Below are 19,355 nucleotides of genomic sequence, written 5' to 3'. Positions count from 1 at the left end.
TTTTTTTATTGAACTTTATTTTATTTTTTCACAAATACCCCATCCTGTTGTGCCTGCAAATGTATAAAATTCGCTTATTAACAACTGATCAATATTTTCCTATCAGAATCAACTTGATTCGCCGAGTTTGTGCACTTAACAGATTTGATTTCAGTACCGCTGAAAACCGCTGATATGACTTATGTCATATAAACACATTTATAGGACATAAATCATATACAATTCAGAACTATGAACCCTCACTTGTCTCGATCTTTCATCTAATCTCGAGCTCTGATGGCTAATAATTAATGTGTCCACCAGGTGGCGCCTCGAGACAAGATAAGGGATTATTGGATGTATTACGTAATAGCTGATCAGTGACTATTAGGATCTAACTAATAATAAAAACAATACATACAAAAAGACTGAGGGCGGATTAACATCGAGACGAATGATTTTTACATTTTAAATTAAATTTACAGATTTAATTATTTTTTTTTTCTTTGCTGTAAAATAAAATCCGCATTGTTCCACAGAGACAGCCTGGTTACGTAACAGAAAAATAATTAATAGTGTAAGCACAAGAGGGACTCCGGCTGTGGAGGGAGGGGTGTGTGCTCCCAGCAGCCCGGACCGGGCTCGGTGCCAGGGGGATGCGGGACGGTGCTGGTGGGGTTGCTACTGAGGCCCTGTCGAGTTTTACATAACAGCTGCTGGCTCACACACCAACTGAGTGACAAACCGCTGGCCGCAGCACAACACGCAGCGTCCCTCCTGCCGCGTGCCGCAGTGCCCCGGTGTCCAGCAGGGAGGAGGGGAGCGAGCGCGCGCTCCTGACTGTGCGTCACGTACAGGAGACAGTTGGTGGCACGTTTGTTTACCAGCCATACCTGCCGTCGTCCGGTTGGGGCTGATGCCGTCGGTGTCGGTGTGTGTGTGTGTGTGTCTCTGTGAGTGAAGAGAGATGGAGGGCCGGAGGGAGGCGGAGCCGCTCGGACAGGAGTAAATGACGTCAGCTCTCAGGTCGCCGAGCAGAGAAACAAACATGGCGACAGAATGGAGCGGGCAGCAGGGTTACGTTCTCACCGTCGTTATCTGCCTGTGGAGCGTGGTCGGCGGCCGGACAGAGACTGCGGCGGCGGCTGGTTCCGCCCGGGTCAGCGGCGCGAGCCAGGTCCTCGGCATGCGGCTCGAGCGAAGCGACAAGCCGTCCAGCACCAATGACGACGGTGTCATCCAGGTGACCGAGGAGAGCACCGTGCAGCTCCGGTTTTACGGGGTGCAGCTCCACTCGGGTGCCTGGACGCAGATCCGCTTCACGGAGCTGGCGGACGGCGGAGGAGGAGGAGGAGGAGGAGGAGGCGGCGGGGACGAGGAGGAGGATGAACAGGAGGAGGCGGTCGCGGCGGCCAGGGGAGGCAGCGGCATGATGGACACGCCGGATAGGACTTGTGTCGACTTCACGAAGGACATCAAAGTCGGGAGTTACATGAACGTGAGCAACCGGGGGACGTCCGGGGTGCTCAGCGTGCAAGTTAAGCCGCTGCGCAAAAGCGAGCCGCAAAAGGAGTACGCTTTGTGCACGCTGAGCGAGGATGGCACCAGGTGGGTTCTGCTGGGGGAGAGCGACGGCAGGGTGCTGGTGGTGGAGGAGAAGAAGTCGCTGCTGCCCATGTGGCTGCAGGCCATCCTCATCTCCTGCCTGTTGGTGCTGTCCGGGATGTTCAGCGGCTTGAACCTCGGCCTCATGGCGCTGGACCCCATGGAGCTGCGCATTGTCCAGAGCTGCGGCACCGACAAGGAGAAGAAGTACGCCCGGAAGATCGAGCCCATCCGGAGCAAGGGGAACTACCTGCTATGCTCCCTCCTGCTGGGCAACGTGCTGGTGAACACCACCCTCACCATCCTGCTGGATGACCTGATCGGCTCCGGGCTGGGCGCGGTGGTGGCCTCCACCATCGGCATCGTCATCTTCGGGGAGATTGTTCCCCAGGCGCTGTGCTCTCGCCACGGACTGGCCGTGGGCGCCAACACCATCACTGTCACCAAGTTCTTCATGCTCCTCACATTCCCGCTCTCCTTCCCGATCAGCAAGCTGCTGGACGTCCTGCTGGGCCAGGAGATCGGCACCGTGTACAACCGAGAGAAGCTGGTGGGGATGCTGAAGGTGACGGAGCCCTACAACGACCTGGACAAGGAGGAGCTGAACATGATCCAGGGAGCGCTGGAGCTCCGGACCAAAACGGTGGAGGACGTGATGACGCCCCTGGCGAACTGCTTCATGATCCAGGCGGACGCCGTGCTGGACTTCAACACCATGTCGGAGATCATGGAGAGCGGCTACACGCGCATCCCGGTGTACGACGAGGAGAGGTCCAACATCGTGGACATCCTGTACGTCAAGGACCTGGCGTTCGTGGATCCGGATGACTGCACCAACCTGAAGACCATCACCAAGTTCTACAACCACCCGGTGCACTTTGTGTTTCACGACACGAAGCTGGACGCCATGCTGGAGGAGTTTAAGAAAGGTGAGTGTCCCAGTGAGGTTGTGTATGTACACATCATCACATCATCAAACTCACAGAGCTGCAACTGCAAAGCCGCCTGTACACCCCGTCCCCCAACCAACGCTCTGTCTGCACTGATCAATAACACCAACCTACATTCACAAATGGCCTCACAGTAGCATTAAACGCGTGTATGCACTATATGACGCATAAGGGTGCCATGTTAGAGGGGGTGCCAGAAAAGAGCATTTTCTTTATTTAATAGCTGCCTGTGCATTGAAAACCCCTGTGGGCTCATATAATGTATCTGCTTACACCTCATAAAGTACTTTGCTGTGGCCTCATTACATTTACATAGGCCAGACCAGGCCAGTCTGGGGTGGCACAGCTAAGAAAAATGTGATTAATCTGAAATGTATTCAGATTTATCACAATTCTCATCAAGAACTATTGATAGGAGAACACTGAACTGCCATGGAAAGGAAAACAAAGCCCTAATATCTGCCCAAGTGCAACGTTTGCATCTCTGCCAAATCGTCTTGGCAGCAACCCTGTGGTTAGATTTCTCATATCATGTGACCACTGGTCATTTCTGATCAGACTCTGCTTTTCAGGAGAAAACATTGAACTTTCAGTTTATGATACTTTCCAGAAAGTATCATAATCACATCACCGACTGCTTACACCGAGCTTAGCTTTGTTTGTATGTTGTTTTCTCTTTCATTGACCAACATGTTGATGTGTGATAGTAACACCTCTGACTGAGTTGTTTCATTCATGGTCTGGAGTCCAAGTTCACGTCTGCACATTGTTGACAAAACAATAACGGCAAACCTGGAGGTGATATTTTCACCTAAACCCCACACATTAACTTTGTGACCCATTAATAAAATGCGTGAGCTACTTACTTGTTTTTGTAATATTTCATCAGTGTGAAGCCTCTCAAAAATGAATAAGACAGGTAACTTTTACCTTCTTGTTGCATAATTCAAATTAAAATTTGTGATTCTTGTAAATGTGCAAAATTAATACATTTCGAAATGTTCAATATTAACACTCGTCTGAATGATTATGATGTAATTATGATGTCACTATCAGAATGAATTGATCACAATGATGTGTTTAAGTGATTCTTTAGCAAAGAAAATAAAAAAAATTGAAATTTAGATTGTTCATACAGAAAAAGAATGATAACAGAACAGACGTCTGAAACCTTCCGATTTATCAGAACTTTTCATGCCTTGGCAGTGGCGTCTCCAAGGGGTGGGGCCGAGGGGGCAAAACCCCCTCTTAAAAAATGCTGTCCACCCCAACAGATCATGTTCGCGTGATAGAAAGTCATACAGCCATCATCTTCAGTAAAGACATAAAGATGAAACCAAATAAATAATTAAACACAAAATAAATAAATCTCTCCGTATAAAGTAAGAACTTATTTAATTTGATGCATATGAAATTAAAGATTTTTTTTTTTTGTGCCCCCCACCCCTAACATTTCTATTGGTCTGGTCACCCCTATGAAAATGTAGCTTTTGTTACAAAATAAGAAAAAATGCAGAGGAAGTGTGCTAACTTTCTGATTTACATAATCTGACAGGAGGCTTTTTATTCTCCACACACACCAGAGCAGCAGATTTGTCTGAACGATCGTCTTCAGCAGGAGTGAACGCTCCAGCTGTTTAATGGGATGGAAAAGCTTCACGTTCAGGCGCACAGGATCAACGCGGGAAATAGCTACACCTTGCTAACTTAATTATTACCGTGGCACGTTAAAAAAAAAAAAAAAAAAACACATAAATGAAGGTCATGAATGTAACGCCTTTAGCGTGTGATGAGCGTTGTCCAGAATTGTCTGGACTCGGCAGGAGACGGAGATCAGCTTCAGCTGTCAGTGTGGTCAGCTTTCATCCACAGCTGAGACCGTTTTCAGCAGCAGAGCCTGAGTCATGCACAAATGCAGCAGTTCTGTCTGATTGCACCTAAAGAGAGAGCATGGCGTCAACTCAACTGCTGCACGAGCCACTGCAGAGGTTGCTGACCCCTCACTGCCTGAGGGACTGGGGTCAATGATGATGATGTTTGAGGGATGAGTCATCACATGAGCGGCCGCCCGACTTCAGCTCTGCTGCAACTGCAGACAGCTCTGTGTGACGGCGAGCGATTTCAGACTGACGTTAGCGTTTAGAGCCGCTCAAGGAAGGACAGGCGTTTCAGATTATAAAAGTAGCTCCATCAGAGAAGACTGGACAAAATAGGATGAAAAGAAAAGATTTAATGGCCATTCTGGAGATTTTGTAGTTATTTTAGGGGAAATATTACTTTGTCTGAACACACCTACCATGTGTATTAAGGCCATTTTAGATAGAAATATAAAGAAGGAGTAAATGTCCAAAAACTCAGAAACTCTGAAATTTTGAGGATCATTTCAGAAATGTTCTTGTTTTTTCAGGGAAAAAACCCCAAAAGAAACAAGAAAATTAGCACATTGATTAATCAAAATTAAAGTGCCAAAGTCCAAAATAACCCATCATTAAACTAAATTAAGATCATGGAATAATATTAGCAGTCTTCATGGTGAAACATGAGCACAATAAGCTGAATTTAGCTGAGTAATTAGTTAGGCTATCTGCTGTGGTAGCTAGCTTGCTGTCAATAGCTTAACAAGCATCAGCCTGAGAAAACTACGCTCCGTCTGACACCTTATCTGACTTTTCAGTAGAAATGTTTCAAACTTTTACCTGAATTAAAGCCAAAAAGAAGACATTTAAACATTATTTTCTGTTTTAAGGAGCCTGGGGCAAAGATTTGTTGTGTTTCATGTGTTGTAGGATTCAACTAACCTGGTAAAACCAGAGTTTTGTTCTACGCTCTGCTTTGCCCCAGGGGCCTGCCCTCTCCTCTGCTGAGAAACGATTGCTTCCTGAAGGCGCGCGCTGTGTTGAGGTTTTAAATTTCAGCTGTGTTGCTTATAATGCGTCAGTTTGACACTGTCAAGCTAACTGGAAATTTCACACAGCCTTCCACTGCGAAGCAAGAAGAACCGAGCTGAATGAGGCAGCTGCTAATGTTCTTCCAATATTTGGAAGCGTGGCCGACTCTGACTGCATGACTTTGTTCGCTTCCTCCGCTGCCCTCGCTACAGGCGGACTACAATTGTGAAACGGTGCAGAAAATCAAAGTCACCACGCGCTCACTCACAACTTCTCCTTCTGTTCGCTGAAACTCTACAGTAGAAATCCAGATCAATGGGAGAAATCCCAGACACAGCACCAAAGTGAGATTAGAGTGGAATTGCAGAGGAAGCCGATGGCCCGGCTAAGTTCAACAGTAGGCTACTCGTTTCCAGCTGTTTCCTCGTGTCAAAGCTTGTTGTTCTTTGAGAGTCTTTGGAACATAAACTCTGGAGGATGAAACTCTTGTGTTGGGTCATCATTTTTACCACAAGGGCAGGAATCAATGTGACTTCTCATTTCACAGCAGCTCAGACTTACGATATTTAAATTGTAAGTGTAAGGAACTTCAGTCTTCACTAAAAATGAATGCATCTGAGCAATCAAGTCTTTGAGCTAATCAATAAACAATCTCATAAAGAAGAGACAATTAACGCATTAAGTAAAAATAAAAAAATTTCTAAAAATTAGGCGATTTGTTGGTTGATTGTTTAACAGAGGAAGCCGACCAGGCCGGAGCTGCTGGTGTCTGATGTCTATGAGCCGTGACAGGCCTCCATCCCTCTGACCTGATTAGACCGATTTACTTACCTCTTGTTGGCAGGTGGCAGCGCTCATGATGGACTTAGTGTGTCCAGTCAAGTCCAGTTTATTAGCATAGCATATTTCAGTGAAGAGGCAGTTCATAACCCACCCGCTTATGAAACAAGCAATAAACATTATGTTTTGTCAAATGCCAAAATCAAAATCAAGACTAGATTAAAAGAACTCAGTGTTTCAGCAGTTTTCTGGATGTTTGTTATATATTTGTGGTGCATAGAAGCTGAATGCTGCTTCTCCATGGTTGGTTCTGGTTCTGGATGCAGAGCAGAAGCAGAAGATCTGAGAGGTCTGGACGGTTGATACAACAACAGCAGTTCTTTATTGTGTTGTGGTGCTAAACCGTTCAGTGATTTATAAACTATCAACAGTCTCTTCTCTCAGTGGAAGGAAGGACTGTAGAAGTGAGACTGAGTGCTGACTCCAGATCATTCCTTTGTAGGTCCAAAGATAATGGCTTCAGTTTTGTCTCTGCGTCTGTTCAGTGGTTAGATGGGTTCAGAGTCACCTGGTGACATCATAATGTAGAGTTGTGTATCATCTCCATAGTTTTGGTAACTAATCTTATTTCCTGTTCCAACCTAAGCTAGTGGGAGCATATAGATATTAAATGAAGGGTCCTAGGATTGAACCTTGGGGTGCCCCGTATCTGACTTCTGTCCCCTTCAATGAAAAGTTTCCTATTGATACAACAATAGTTCTTTATGTAAGAGTCAAACCAGTTCAGTACACTGTACCAGAGAACCGCTTTTACTTCTTTCTCTCCCAGGCTCTTATCCCAGTCTGGGCTATATTTAGGTATCTGTCCATCCCTCAGGCAGCCAGGTTAAATCCACTGACAGATCCTTCAGCTGTTTGAAAACTGTAAAAAAAAAAAAAAAAAAAAGAAGAAAAGAAAATATATTTTCCTCTGTTTGAAAACTGAAGTCTTAGAAGCAGCTCATGCTGTGAAACCAACTTTATTCCCTTTTGTCCCATCTGACACCTGTCCCACGTTCGCCTGATATTATACAACAGGAAGTCTTGGATCGTAAAATGTCGATCGATCTGTGGCTTGACAACCTCCGCTGCCTCCATGCAGGTAAATCCCACCTGGCCATCGTCCAGAAGGTGAACAACGAGGGCGAGGGCGACCCGTTCTACGAGGTTCTGGGTCTGGTCACCCTGGAGGACGTCATCGAGGAGATCATCAAGTCTGAGATCCTGGACGAGTCCGACCTCTACAGTGAGTCATTGAATCTTTTCACATTTTGTCATTACAGAAGCTTGAGCTCTGATGCCTTTTGTTGGGCTTTACTGGGAACACAGGACATTTGGTTTATGAGAACCGATCTCGATGGGACGGAGAAGGGGCCGAACTCAAACACAAGCTGCACTTTTTCAGATTTGGATTTGTAAACGGTTTAGTAAAACACATGTGTCGTTTACACATGTGGTGAATCAAATGAAATCGCAATAAAACAGGCTGACGTTTGTGGTTGTGGCGTGACGTGGTTGTCAGTACACTTTGCGAGGTACAGACATGTTTGACACCCAACATACAATCCTGCTGATGTCCACTTTAAAACATGCAGAAAACAACCAAATGTTTTTTATTGTGTTTCCTTCTTACTTTACTCTCAGCTGACAACAGGAACAAGAAGAAGGTGGATCCTCACAAGAACAAGCCGGACTTCTCTGCCTTCAAGCAGGATGGCGACAGCAAAGTGAAGATCACTCCCCAGCTCATGCTGGCTGCTCATCGTTTCTTAGCCACAGGTGATTCAAACTTTTCACTTTTCCTCTGAAATGGCCAGGCTGCAGAGCTGTTTTAGGTTTGAGATCTAAAATGGTTTACACGTCCCCTTTCTCACTAAAACAAGATTACTTTATCTGTCACTGAAATAGCAAATGTGTAGTTGAGCGGGTCCATAAAATAAATTAATAAAGATTCAGAACTTGTTTTCTTTTGCATTTTTAATTAAAAAACAAATAGTAAACACACATCAGACATTTTATGTTTCAACTTTATATGTACAGAATGTAAAGATGTGTTGACTCAACTGACACTCTTTATGAAAGTTGAGTAAAATGATAGCTTCCATACCTTTGTTCTCATTGATCCTAAATAAATAAGCTCATTAACCTGCATTTGTCTCATTATGACAACGTTGTTTTTTTGTTGTGGTTCTCTCAGAGGTGAACTTGTTCAGCCCGTTCCAGGTCACAGAGCGGGTCCTGCTGAGGATCCTCAGGCACCCAGAAGTCATCCAGGAGCTCAAGTTCAACGAAAACGACAAGCGGTCGCCTCTGCACTTCCTCTACCAGAAGGGAAAACCTGTTGACTACTTTGTACTCATCCTGCAGGTGAACACACACACGCACGCGCAAAAACTGGAGAAACATTTACAGCTGGCTGGTGTGAACGGACGTTAAAAAAGTAGTTTGATGGAAACACATTTTTCTGAGATGTGCGGTCCATGCTAGCTTCCAGGTTCTACTTCCTGTTCATGACAGCCACGTGCAGCGTCAACATGTGACAAAATTGAAATTTGCCGATGGCTAATTTCACATTTTAAAGTTTGCTCAAAATTTGTATGACAGTTTGATAAAACTCCTCGTAACCTTTTATAGATTGAAACCTCTGGACGAAGAGACGAACGGCAGAAAGGAATAATATCCTGAAAACCTCTGCAGCATTTTAGTGAACTTTAATAAAAACATTTCCAAATCTATATATTATAATAGTACAGTGTTAATAATAGATTTTATTTTATATTAGTTGTTTTTTTCTTGATAAATAATTTAGATTATGTTAGACATTTATATGAGAAAGAATGTGAATCTTTTATTCATTTTTTTTTCACATACACAGTGAGAATCTTACACCAGCCCTAGATTGTGATACTATCTGATTTGACCTACTTGTATTTCAGGGGGTAAAGGTCAACAGAAAGAAAGTCATTCAGAAGAACAGAGGTGGAAAAATAAGTTTGATTCACAAAAACCTGTTCAGAATTATTGTCCTAAAAGCGACTTGAAGCAGAACAATATTTTATATAAAGGATCAAACCATAAATATTGTCTAAATGCTCTGACTGAGATGGAGGTGTGTGTGCCTGTGTGTGATTCAAAGGCTTGGTTGTTGACACCTAAGGTGTGGATAAAGTGGCTGTAGACACTGACTGTGCAATCTGAGCATACCTGTTCCTGTTTCACCAATCTGGTAAATGTGTGTGTGTGTGTGTGTGTGTGTGTGTGTGTCTGTGTGTGTGTGTGTGTGTGCGTGCGTACGTGTGTGTGTGTGTGCGTGCGTGTGTGTGCAGATTTATTTCCATCTTTGTGAGACTGAGTTGAAGCTCCAGGTCTTGGAATGTGAGAATTTTTTTAGTTTTTGCTCAGATTAAAATGGATGTTAAGGTCAGAAATGTAGTATTGATGTCCAATAGGTGAAATGACAACATGATGTTAGTTGACCTGACTAAGATGGCAGCATACATGTTGGAGGTAAATAGACACTGCAGCGGAGAACCTGTGCTGGGATGTAATATTTATAAGTGTCTGTGTTACATGGCACAGGACTCGACTCTGGGATTTTACATGAAAGAGCCACTGAGTTGGGTCTGCTACTCAAGCACTCTGTTGGGTAACAATAGGAAGGATAAAAAACAGCTTTATTTTTGTTTTTAGATATCACTGGATGGTTAAAGAAAAAATTTCCAGAAAAGACCCTGAAAAAGTGAAATACATAACTTGTTCAATTTGACTGTTTTTTTTGCTTTTTTTTTTTTTTTTTTGCTACGTTGATCACAGCTCTTAGATGTTGTCGTGCCAGAACTATTTCATCTTGTACATTCTGTTGAGTTCTTTTCATGTCAGGCGACAGTTTGAGTCGTGTGCAGACGTCTTCATTATGTTCTGTAACTCGAAGCTGTCGCTAACTAGCTGCTAATATACCCGTGCTAGCAAGCTAACTAGCTTTTCCCATATATTGTGGGTAAATGCAAATTTGTCCCTAGTTGTCTGGACGACATTTGGCTGACTTCTGTTCTGTATTTAGCAAGTTTTCAGACAAAGATATAGATCTTGGCCAAGATCGACGATCAGTCAAAAAACTACAATCGGTGCACTCCTGTTTATGTTCCTTTTTAGGATTACTTTACAGTATTTGTTGCATGTTATCTAAGCCACACTGGTTCAAAATTATACATACGGGCTCAGTTAAAGAGCCGCTGCGTTCTAGCAACAGAACCCAGCAAAGTGTTCATAAAACACCAAAAGCCTTTAGCTTGGTCACAACAAACTAGGTCAGATAGGTCATAAAGACAGACTGGACAGTCACAGAACAGGACAAATGTGTGTACCTAAAGGGTTTCCGTGACAACGACGAAGGTCTCATCATTGCGTTTAATTGTCTTAGAGAATAATGTCTCCGATAAATGAATTAAAACCATTAAATCAGATTTTGTGTGTTCATCAGGGACGGGTGGAGGTGGAAGCTGGAAACGAGAACATGAAGTTTGAAACCGGCCCGTTCTCTTACTATGGAGTCATGGCTCTGAGCACACCATCACTGGGTGAGACCACACACACACCCACACACACCACACACACACACACACACACACACACACACACACACACACACACACACACACACACACACACACACACACACACACTCATAAATATGCGCCCGGAGACACATGCATGACATTGATGTAATATGTCTTCTGTCCGTTAGGCTTGTTTGGCCTAACGGACAGAAGAATTGTTCTTTTTTTATATGCAGAGTTTCTGTTTTCTTCACAAAAATCTGAACTAAAAGGTGTGTGTTGGGCCTTGGTCACATTTTTACTGACCGCACAGTCACACAGAAAAGCACTTCATGTTTGAAACAAACCAAAATCTATAAAGTATGATGTTCAGTGAACTTTCTATGGGCATTGTTTTGTTTAGCACTTTATTTTAATGGTGAAAAAAGAGCAGAGGGGAAGGAAGATTAAAAAATTAACACTTATTCCTGAAGACTGGGGGGTGAAAACTGTCTTTGAACCATTTGGTCTCACATTTAACACCAACTGACAGCAAGAGTGTGAAAACAAGGTGATAAATCCTGTAAATGCCTTGCTGAGATAAGGAAGGCAGATCCCAGTTTGAAAGTACATTTGTTAACATAAAATATAAATCATAAACTGCATAGCTGTCATAATATTTTCATAAAGCACTTGAAAAACCTACGGTGAATCTTTATGTATGTCATCAAATATAAGTATATGCACAAAAACAGAACAAATCTGCAGGTTGTGAAAAGAGGGAATGTGTTTGCTCCATGTTGGAAAAGTCTCATGGGGAAAACGCATGAAAGTCGAGCTGAGTTCTCCTTCACTCGCTGATGCTCTTTGATAAAGTGCAGCGTCATTGAGCTGACAGTGAAGCCATCTGTTTGTACAGAGTGGAAGGAAAGCCAATAGGCTTAGTCCTAATAGGGAAGCACTTAGTTTGTGTCCTTGTTCAAGTCGACAGGCGACCCAAACAAAACTGACCTCAGACTGAACAGATATTGACTGGTTTGTTTTCCTCCCAGACATCAAAAAGAACCTTTTAATGGATCCGGGGCCTTTTGTTGATGGGACAAAGAGCCAAATGGAGCACTGATGTCTCAGCATGGACATCTATTTATGCGTTTACCAGTAAGATCATTCAAAGTGATCAAGCTGGACAGAGACATTTTTATTGTGTTTGTTTCTGAGCGGTTTGGTTTTGGTTAGCTGACAGACTTCTGCGTCAGAGTTCAGATAGTTTCCAGTGGGGGTGGCGGGGTTGCAGATTAGCTGACTGTTTCCCCTTAGATGGCCTGCCAGGTTCTTGAGAGGATTTGAGACTGTAGCATTAGCCGCACCCGACCCGTTACTCACCGTGCCCCAGAACCACGAAGAAGAGTCTTTGGACCAGGAAGTTGGACTTTACTAGAACAAACCAGCACTTTGTCATCAACGTCGCACTGCACCCAAATGAAAGGTGATGGGCAAAAAGAAACTGACGTGTGAGGGGATTTTTTTTTTTAATTGGTGCTGTCGCCAAGTCTCTGGCTGAACAGTGGGAACATTTTCTTTAGAACGTGTTAAGAATGCAACAATAAATCAATCCAGATTTCTTTAATTTTAAGTGATCAGCCGATAATTAGATGAGAAACTGATCTTATCAGCCTTGCAAAGGAAACATATATGTTGGAGGAAAATCAGCGACTGTCTTCTTTTGCTCTGCCATAAGAGAGGTCTGACTGACAGGCCCCGCCCACAAGGTCACGTGATAACGTGCACATTTAACAATAGTCGCCTCACTGTTGCCAACTTAGTGACGTATTTGTTGTGTTTTGCAACTTTTCAGACAAAATGATTGTAATCGGCCAAAATCAGAATCGGCAGATGGGACTGGCTAGAAAACGGCAATTGGTGCCCCTCTAGGATGTGTCTTTGTCCCACTCGATTGTTTCGAATGATCAAGCTAATTTAAAAGTTGAGGAAATAAAAAATTGCTATTTTTGAAGCATTATTTTATCTATTAACGGGAAAAAATATTTATGTCATACTAGCCTTGTGTAGAAAACTAATCATTTCCTAAACCCAACAATGATCATTATGGATTTACAATAACAGGTGGACAAATTTGGGCCCACTGTTCCTTGCAGAAGTGTTTTAATCCAACCAAAATTTAAATTTGATAGTTTTTTTTTAGCATGAAGACCAAGGGACATCTAATCTACGTCGGGACTTTGACTAACAAAAACCTATTTAGAACTGGATCTGTCTCTCTCTCTCTCTCTGTTGAGGAGTAACTACACGTGGATACACACACACACACACACACACACACACACACACACACACACACACACACACACACACACACACACACACACACACACACACACGGTAGAGGTCAGTGGGTGTCATAGCTGGTTTTAAGCTGAAGTTCAGCGTGTCATAATGCAGCTCAAGCCTGCCCCCTTCTGGTTCGCCGTTGCACTGCTCATGAAATCTGAGCTGTGCTACTCCAAACTGAGGCTGGGTCTCTCCCTCTGTTTTGTGAGCGATCTTTACTTCTGCCAAATGTCTGGAGACGCAATAACATGAAGAGTCATTGCCATTTTCTCCCGGTTAAACGTGAATGAAAACACAGACCTGATGGGAACTTGAGTGTTCTTCTCTTCTTCCTGTCGCTCGCTTTTCTCTCTGCTGTTTGCTCTTCTCGTGAACATTATGCAGCTCTATCAGCGCTTGTCTTAAAGCAAATTTAAATACATGTGATTTTTATAAACAGGTCGGCTCAGCTCCTGTCTTTTCCAATAAAAAGAAAACAAACAAATCAACCATATCAATTCTCTTTCTGTGCCTCTTTCCTCCCTTCCTCCCTCTCTTTCTGTCTCTCTCTCTCCCCCTCTGTCTCTCAGCTGTCACCCCTCCTGTCTCCCCATCAGTGGCGTCCCCCCCTCCACGACGCCTCTCTCTTAAGAGGTTTTCTGTGTTCTCTCGTTTCCCAGGTAAACATTTGCATGGGACGGAGGGGAGGGGTCTTTGTTTATGAACACACTTTTTCTTCACGAGTCTCATTGATTGTTTTTAAGTCATCTTTAGAGTCCACATCCAGCCGGTTTTATGACGATGCAGAATATAAGTATTTTCAACAAAGAATGCTTCTTGATGTTTCTTTTTCTTGAACGGCTGAAAAGACAAAAATCGTTTCTTGAAGAGCAACAGTTGGAAAGATGATCGTTTGAAACTGTTTAAAACCTCCAGATTCATAAAGCCATCTAAGACAGCTGACAGCCAACCAACATTGTTGATATTTAACAAAGAAAAACTTAAATTTCGCTTCCAGTCTTTTCCTGAGAATTTCACATTCTCTTTTTAAACATTTTTAGAAAAGAACAAGGACTTAATTAAACTTCAGTCAGTAAGAAAAGTTCAGAGTGCATGTCATTTTGAGAGACCAGAGCAAAAGGCGGAAAAATCCGACAAAATTTAGAAGGTGTTCTTAAATAAATGTGTTTATTGTTCAGAACATTATCACTTCTTGTCAGTTTTCCCTTTGTGGAGTAAAGCTGTCGACTCTGGTCATGTTTCTATCAGCATGTCTTTGACACATCGCATTAGAAAAGGTTGACAGGACTGGCAAAAGTTATAAAAACTCATTTTCTGGTTAGGTTCCGGCTCAGCAAACGCTCCCACCCACTAGTGGGTCTGTGTCGTTCGAGAGGCACAAAACTCTCACATGGAGCAACTTTGGCTCCATGTGACATGTGTGGTCCATTGCAACCTCTACTTCCTGTTTGTTTCAGCCCTTTGTTTCGCCAACATCTGACAAAACCTGGTTGATTTGCTGGGCTATTTGTTAGCATGAGATCATCTCTTGTCAAATTTTTAACAGGACATGCATTGGCTATCTAAATGAAAACACAAATATGGTTCTTTGAAACTACAAAATGCTTGCAGGTTTCCACACAGCAAAGGTTCCTGTGTGAATGGCAGCTGTCAGTGGATGTATTTTCAAATAATCACAGGTCTCCTAGGCAAGAAAGAGACGTAAACATGTTCTGAATTGTCACTAAAGTGCAGTTTAGTCGTAATGGATGACTTGCTGGATGGGACTCTAGATGATGCACCCTCTAACTTCCTACCCTAACAAAACCAACACCTTGTTTAACCACTTGGTCCTGGTCAGACGTTCTCCGTCACTCCTTCTGCACAGAAGGGGGTGGTGAATCTGACTGCAGAGCTCTGGTTAATTCAAAAGTTTCACACTTTAACAAATTTGTTTATTTGCTCTCTGTGCCTGAGAATTTATGGACAAGATATTTTTTGAGAAACTCCCTACCTCAATGAGGATATATATTAGCAGAGCGTAATATTTATGATACCAAAATACTTTCTATTTTAAGGTAAAGTGTGAAGTAACCAAAGCTGCTGTGTTGTTTGTTCTGGTTGGCCTGTTGGGCTACACGTGTAGTGGTTGTAATCTTTGCCATCTGGTCTAGACCAATCAAAGCCAACCACTGAATAATAAAACTCTAACCATGAAAACACCTAAACCAGGTCCAGAAGCAGAGTTCTGGTTGTGTTTTTCCCCAGAAAACCATCAGCTAAAGGGCTTAAAGTGAGGTTTTATCTTTGGTGTCTCACTTTGTATGCAGGACATTTTCAACTTTAACAAGACCTCAGGAGTAAACATTGCTTCATATTTCATAAATTTGCTTGCTGTTGCTGGAAGGGTTCCATTTTGACCTTCTGTTCAGTAATAAGATTCAAAACCATCTCTGTCTGGTGCTTGATCAGATTTTTTCTTTTTTAACATTTGGCAAATTATTTGACAGTTAGCTCATTCACAGACACCGTTCCTTACAAAAGTATTCATATCCCATAAACCTTTTTATATTTTCTCATATTACAACCACAAGCTTCAGTGTATTTATTGGGGCTTATACAAAGTAGTGAATAATCTGGAAGTAGAAAGAAAAGGACGGAATAAAACTTTTGAAGGTTGTATGGCTGCATGTTTGTTGCAGAGCAGTAAAAAAAAAAAAAGTTTTGCATGTAGCCTAAAAGATTTTGCCTTCGTCCACGTTTGCAGTGGTTCCTCAGTGGCTTGTTGCTAAATTCAAATAGGACTTGAGACCCGTAGACTGCTCGTTTTATTTATAATCTTTCTGCCGAATATGTCAGACCGTCTTTACAAATAAATAAGGAAAGTCTTTTATGTATTTGCAACTCCTTTATGCAGTGATTTGTGTTGGCCTGTCCAATAAAACTCCTATAAAATATATTGACCGATGTGGTTATGAAAAGGTTCAAGGTGTGAATACTTTTCCGACTGCTTCCTGTCTGTCACAGGCTAAGCTACCGTTATCATTAGCATACAAAAGCATATATTCTTATTAAGGTGAACTATTCCTTTAAGCCCAGACGTTTCCCTGAACCTCCCCACATCATGTCTACACTCTCAAACTCAACTCTTATCATTACATTTGCTGTTTAGTCACTGAGCCCAGAGCAGCCTCTCCATCACTTGGACCATGAACCAGCCAGTGAGAGAAGTCCGTCCACACGGACAGACCGTCCTGTTGCGGCCATGCAGACTTCAATCTGGGCACTTTCTCTCATCGCATGGCATGTTTGTTGCATTCTCTGCAAAACAAACAGTCTCATCTCTGCATCAGTTGCTCATCGACAATGCTTTGGATGTTTTTTGTGATGTGTTACTTTGTGTTCATCACTTCTCTCTGCATTCCGTATGTTTCACTTTTTCCTGTTTCGTTTGAGTCATCCGTTCAAATTGTGTTTTTTCACCATGCTGTCTCGCATCTCCGCTCATTTCCGTTTGTTTTCTTGCGGTGCCACCGATGACCTCTCCTTTGTGTTCGTCCCCAGAGTTTCGTTCTCCGTCGCATGCGGGCCACCTGAACCGCTCGGCCTCTCTGAGCTGCACTGAGCGTGCTCACGAGGGCGGCTCCATCGGCGGAAGCAACACTCAGATCCCAGGAACCCCTTTCCAGTACATCCCAGACTTCAGCGTTCGAGCTCTGGCCGATCTTCAGTACGTCAAGGTAAGGCAGACTCACAAACACGCAATGCTGCCACATAAGCAGAAAACAAAGAGTCTTCAGATGGACACAGGCATCTTAAAAGGTTTTGCACACCTGATTGTCTGGTAGACTCATTTGTTACCTTCTTAGTTGGTGTGGTTCACGTTCATGTCTGTGTCAAGCACTGTGTCAAACAAACAGAACTCTTTTATCAGCACCTCAAATTATTATTGAAGTCACTGTATTGATCCTGTAAGAAATATATACTCTCATAGAAAAGGTTGAATGTGGAGATGAACTGGTAGTAAAGCTGAAGTAAAAATAGTTTAGCATTCCTTTATCCTCCTCAGGTCACCCGCGCTCAATACCAGAACGCTCTGCTGGCATCCCACTTGGACAGCACGCCTCAATCTCCGGAGGGCAGCCACGCCCGCTTGGACATCTCCATCTCTCTGCCGCCGCTGACGCCTCCGGAAACCAAAACGCCGCTAGCGTTGGCCACGCCTCCTGTGAAACACCTGCCGTCCAACACTCAACCCGCTTCCCAGAGCGCTCGCACCACCTTCAACATAGGCTCTGCCGGCCGCCGGCCCAGCCAGGTGTTACCCCAGGCCACGCCCCCACCCAGTAACCACGCCCCACTCTCCCAAACCCCTCCCTCTTGTGTGAGCACGGTGCCATGTGCTCTGAATCCTGCAACGAGCTTGTCACTTTTCTCCAAAGCGCAGCACCCGCCGCCCTCCGACGGCCTGGACAACGGGCCCGGAGAGACCACCACTCTGCTCAGTGAGCAGCCAAACTGCGTGGGCCCCCGCCGGCCCAGTTACACCCAGCCCTCCCAGCATATTCACACCATCAGTCACGCACACACTGAAAGCACCATTTAACTCCAGTCCTCTTAGAGAGCCGTCGGTTCAACCTCCTTGCACTACTTCCTTCTCCTGTTGGTTGTTTCGGTCCTAAGCAACATTGTTTCTATGGGAACCAACAAAGGATCAGCACATCTCTACTCGCTGCCATCTCCTGCTGCATGTTCCTATCCCAACACTGAACCCTTTACAGAGTGGGAACCAGAGGATGGACCAGTCCTACCAAAAAAACAAAAAAAGAAATCTACCTTTGCATTTCGCTTTATCTGCACAGGTGACGGCATGTCTGCCTCAGCCTGGGTAAGGTGGAGGTAACTGGAAGAGAAAGTTTACACTGCCCCCCTGTGGTGGCATGTTAGATTGCGTTTCTTACATACAATCATAAATCATGCATCCAGTTGTTCAGTTTGAGCCCCCTCGCTTTCGACAAGTAGACACAAAAAACCCCCAGCACCATCAACCAGAGTTTTAAGGTGACAGAGATGCTTTTAACAAACAGTTTATGAATCAAAAACTGCAGGGCTGCCTCCTGTGTGGGTTTGTTTTTATCCACTAGGGGGCAGATTACGAGTATATATTTATTTCAATGATGTTTTAATAATTTATAAATAAATGATTAAATGTGAAGTAACTGATAAAAAATTTATGAAAAGGGTATTATCATTTTATACCATAACCAGGTAATTATGTAATGACTCTCAGTTTTAAAAATGCTCTATATATCAAATTTAAAAGAAATGTGACTTTATGTTTCTTTAAAAAAAACTCCTGCTGTTTCTGAAACTCTGCCTTCAGGAAGTCATCACAACATGGCTCCTCTTTTAACTGGAAGAAATTTATTCAGTTGTTTCATAGTCTCTGGTTTTGCGGCACATTATTAATTATTAATTTTCCATTAATAATTAATGATAAATGTTTAATTTATCATTATTTATATCAGGAGGCAGAGCTAACCTTGCTATAAATGAGCTTATTGGGGTGTGGCTGAGTTGGTGTAAAGGTTAGCCAATCAGATGTTAGGACCCTGTTAAAGAAGTAAACACTAAATATTTATGTTATTTTAACTCTTATTAAATGAACGTTTTATTTAATTGTTTCTACAAGATTGCAGTTTCCTGGCCAACTTTAATATTTGAAAAAACAGACCTGCCAATTCCGATTTTGGCCGATATCCTTTTTTTTTTTGGTCTCAAAAGCTGTTAAGTATATTTAAATATTGGCCAATCATCAATCTCCCAAAATTGCATTTCTAATTTCAACATGTAATTGCATTTTTTAGATAAATTACTCACACATTAATGCAGTTATAGATCACTGTTTACGTTAAATAGTAACATATAGAAAAGTTTTGAACAAACAATTTAATTTCAATTATTTAGATTTTTGCCTAATGAGATTCAACAGGGTTTCAAATAATCCCAGTTACCTTCACTGTACTTTGGTCACTCACTCACACACACACACACACACACACACACACACACACACACACACACACACATATATATATATATATATATATATATATATATATATATATAATACCCATTGGAGATTTGTTCATTTTCTGTGTAATTATTGCAGACTGACCTTTAACCTGTCCACTGGGAGAATTCATGACTGCTGTGTTGCTGCCAGAGATGTTTCCAGTTAGTTGTATTTG

The 19,355-nt window shown here is 43.0% G+C and overlaps 1 protein-coding gene across 2 annotated transcripts; it reads left to right on the top strand.

Moving 5' to 3' along the window:
• The first annotated feature begins 521 nt into the window (after positions 1-521).
• LOC129379742 (metal transporter CNNM4) lies at positions 522-19,191 on the top strand. Of its 2 annotated transcripts, XM_055060574.1 has the most exons (8): positions 522-2,513; positions 7,344-7,487; positions 7,886-8,020; positions 8,439-8,608; positions 10,722-10,818; positions 13,695-13,784; positions 16,669-16,844; positions 17,174-19,191. In XM_055060574.1, the coding sequence occupies exons 1-8, from the start codon at positions 989-991 to the stop codon at positions 17,708-17,710; spliced, it is 2,874 nt and encodes a 957-aa protein (XP_054916549.1). In that variant the 5' UTR covers positions 522-988; the 3' UTR covers positions 17,711-19,191. The 2 variants fall into 2 exon arrangements, with proteins under 2 accessions (XP_054916549.1, XP_054916550.1); XM_055060575.1 differs by lacking the exon at positions 13,695-13,784 and having other exon boundaries at positions 17,174-19,190.
• The last annotated feature ends 164 nt before the right edge of the window (positions 19,192-19,355 follow it).

Source organism: Poeciliopsis prolifica, unplaced genomic scaffold (genome assembly GCF_027474105.1).
Source record: "Poeciliopsis prolifica strain line A6 unplaced genomic scaffold, Auburn_PproV2 SCAFFOLD061, whole genome shotgun sequence".
Taxonomy (NCBI): domain Eukaryota; kingdom Metazoa; phylum Chordata; class Actinopteri; order Cyprinodontiformes; family Poeciliidae; genus Poeciliopsis; species Poeciliopsis prolifica.
This window is presented reverse-complemented; position numbering and strand designations above follow the sequence as displayed.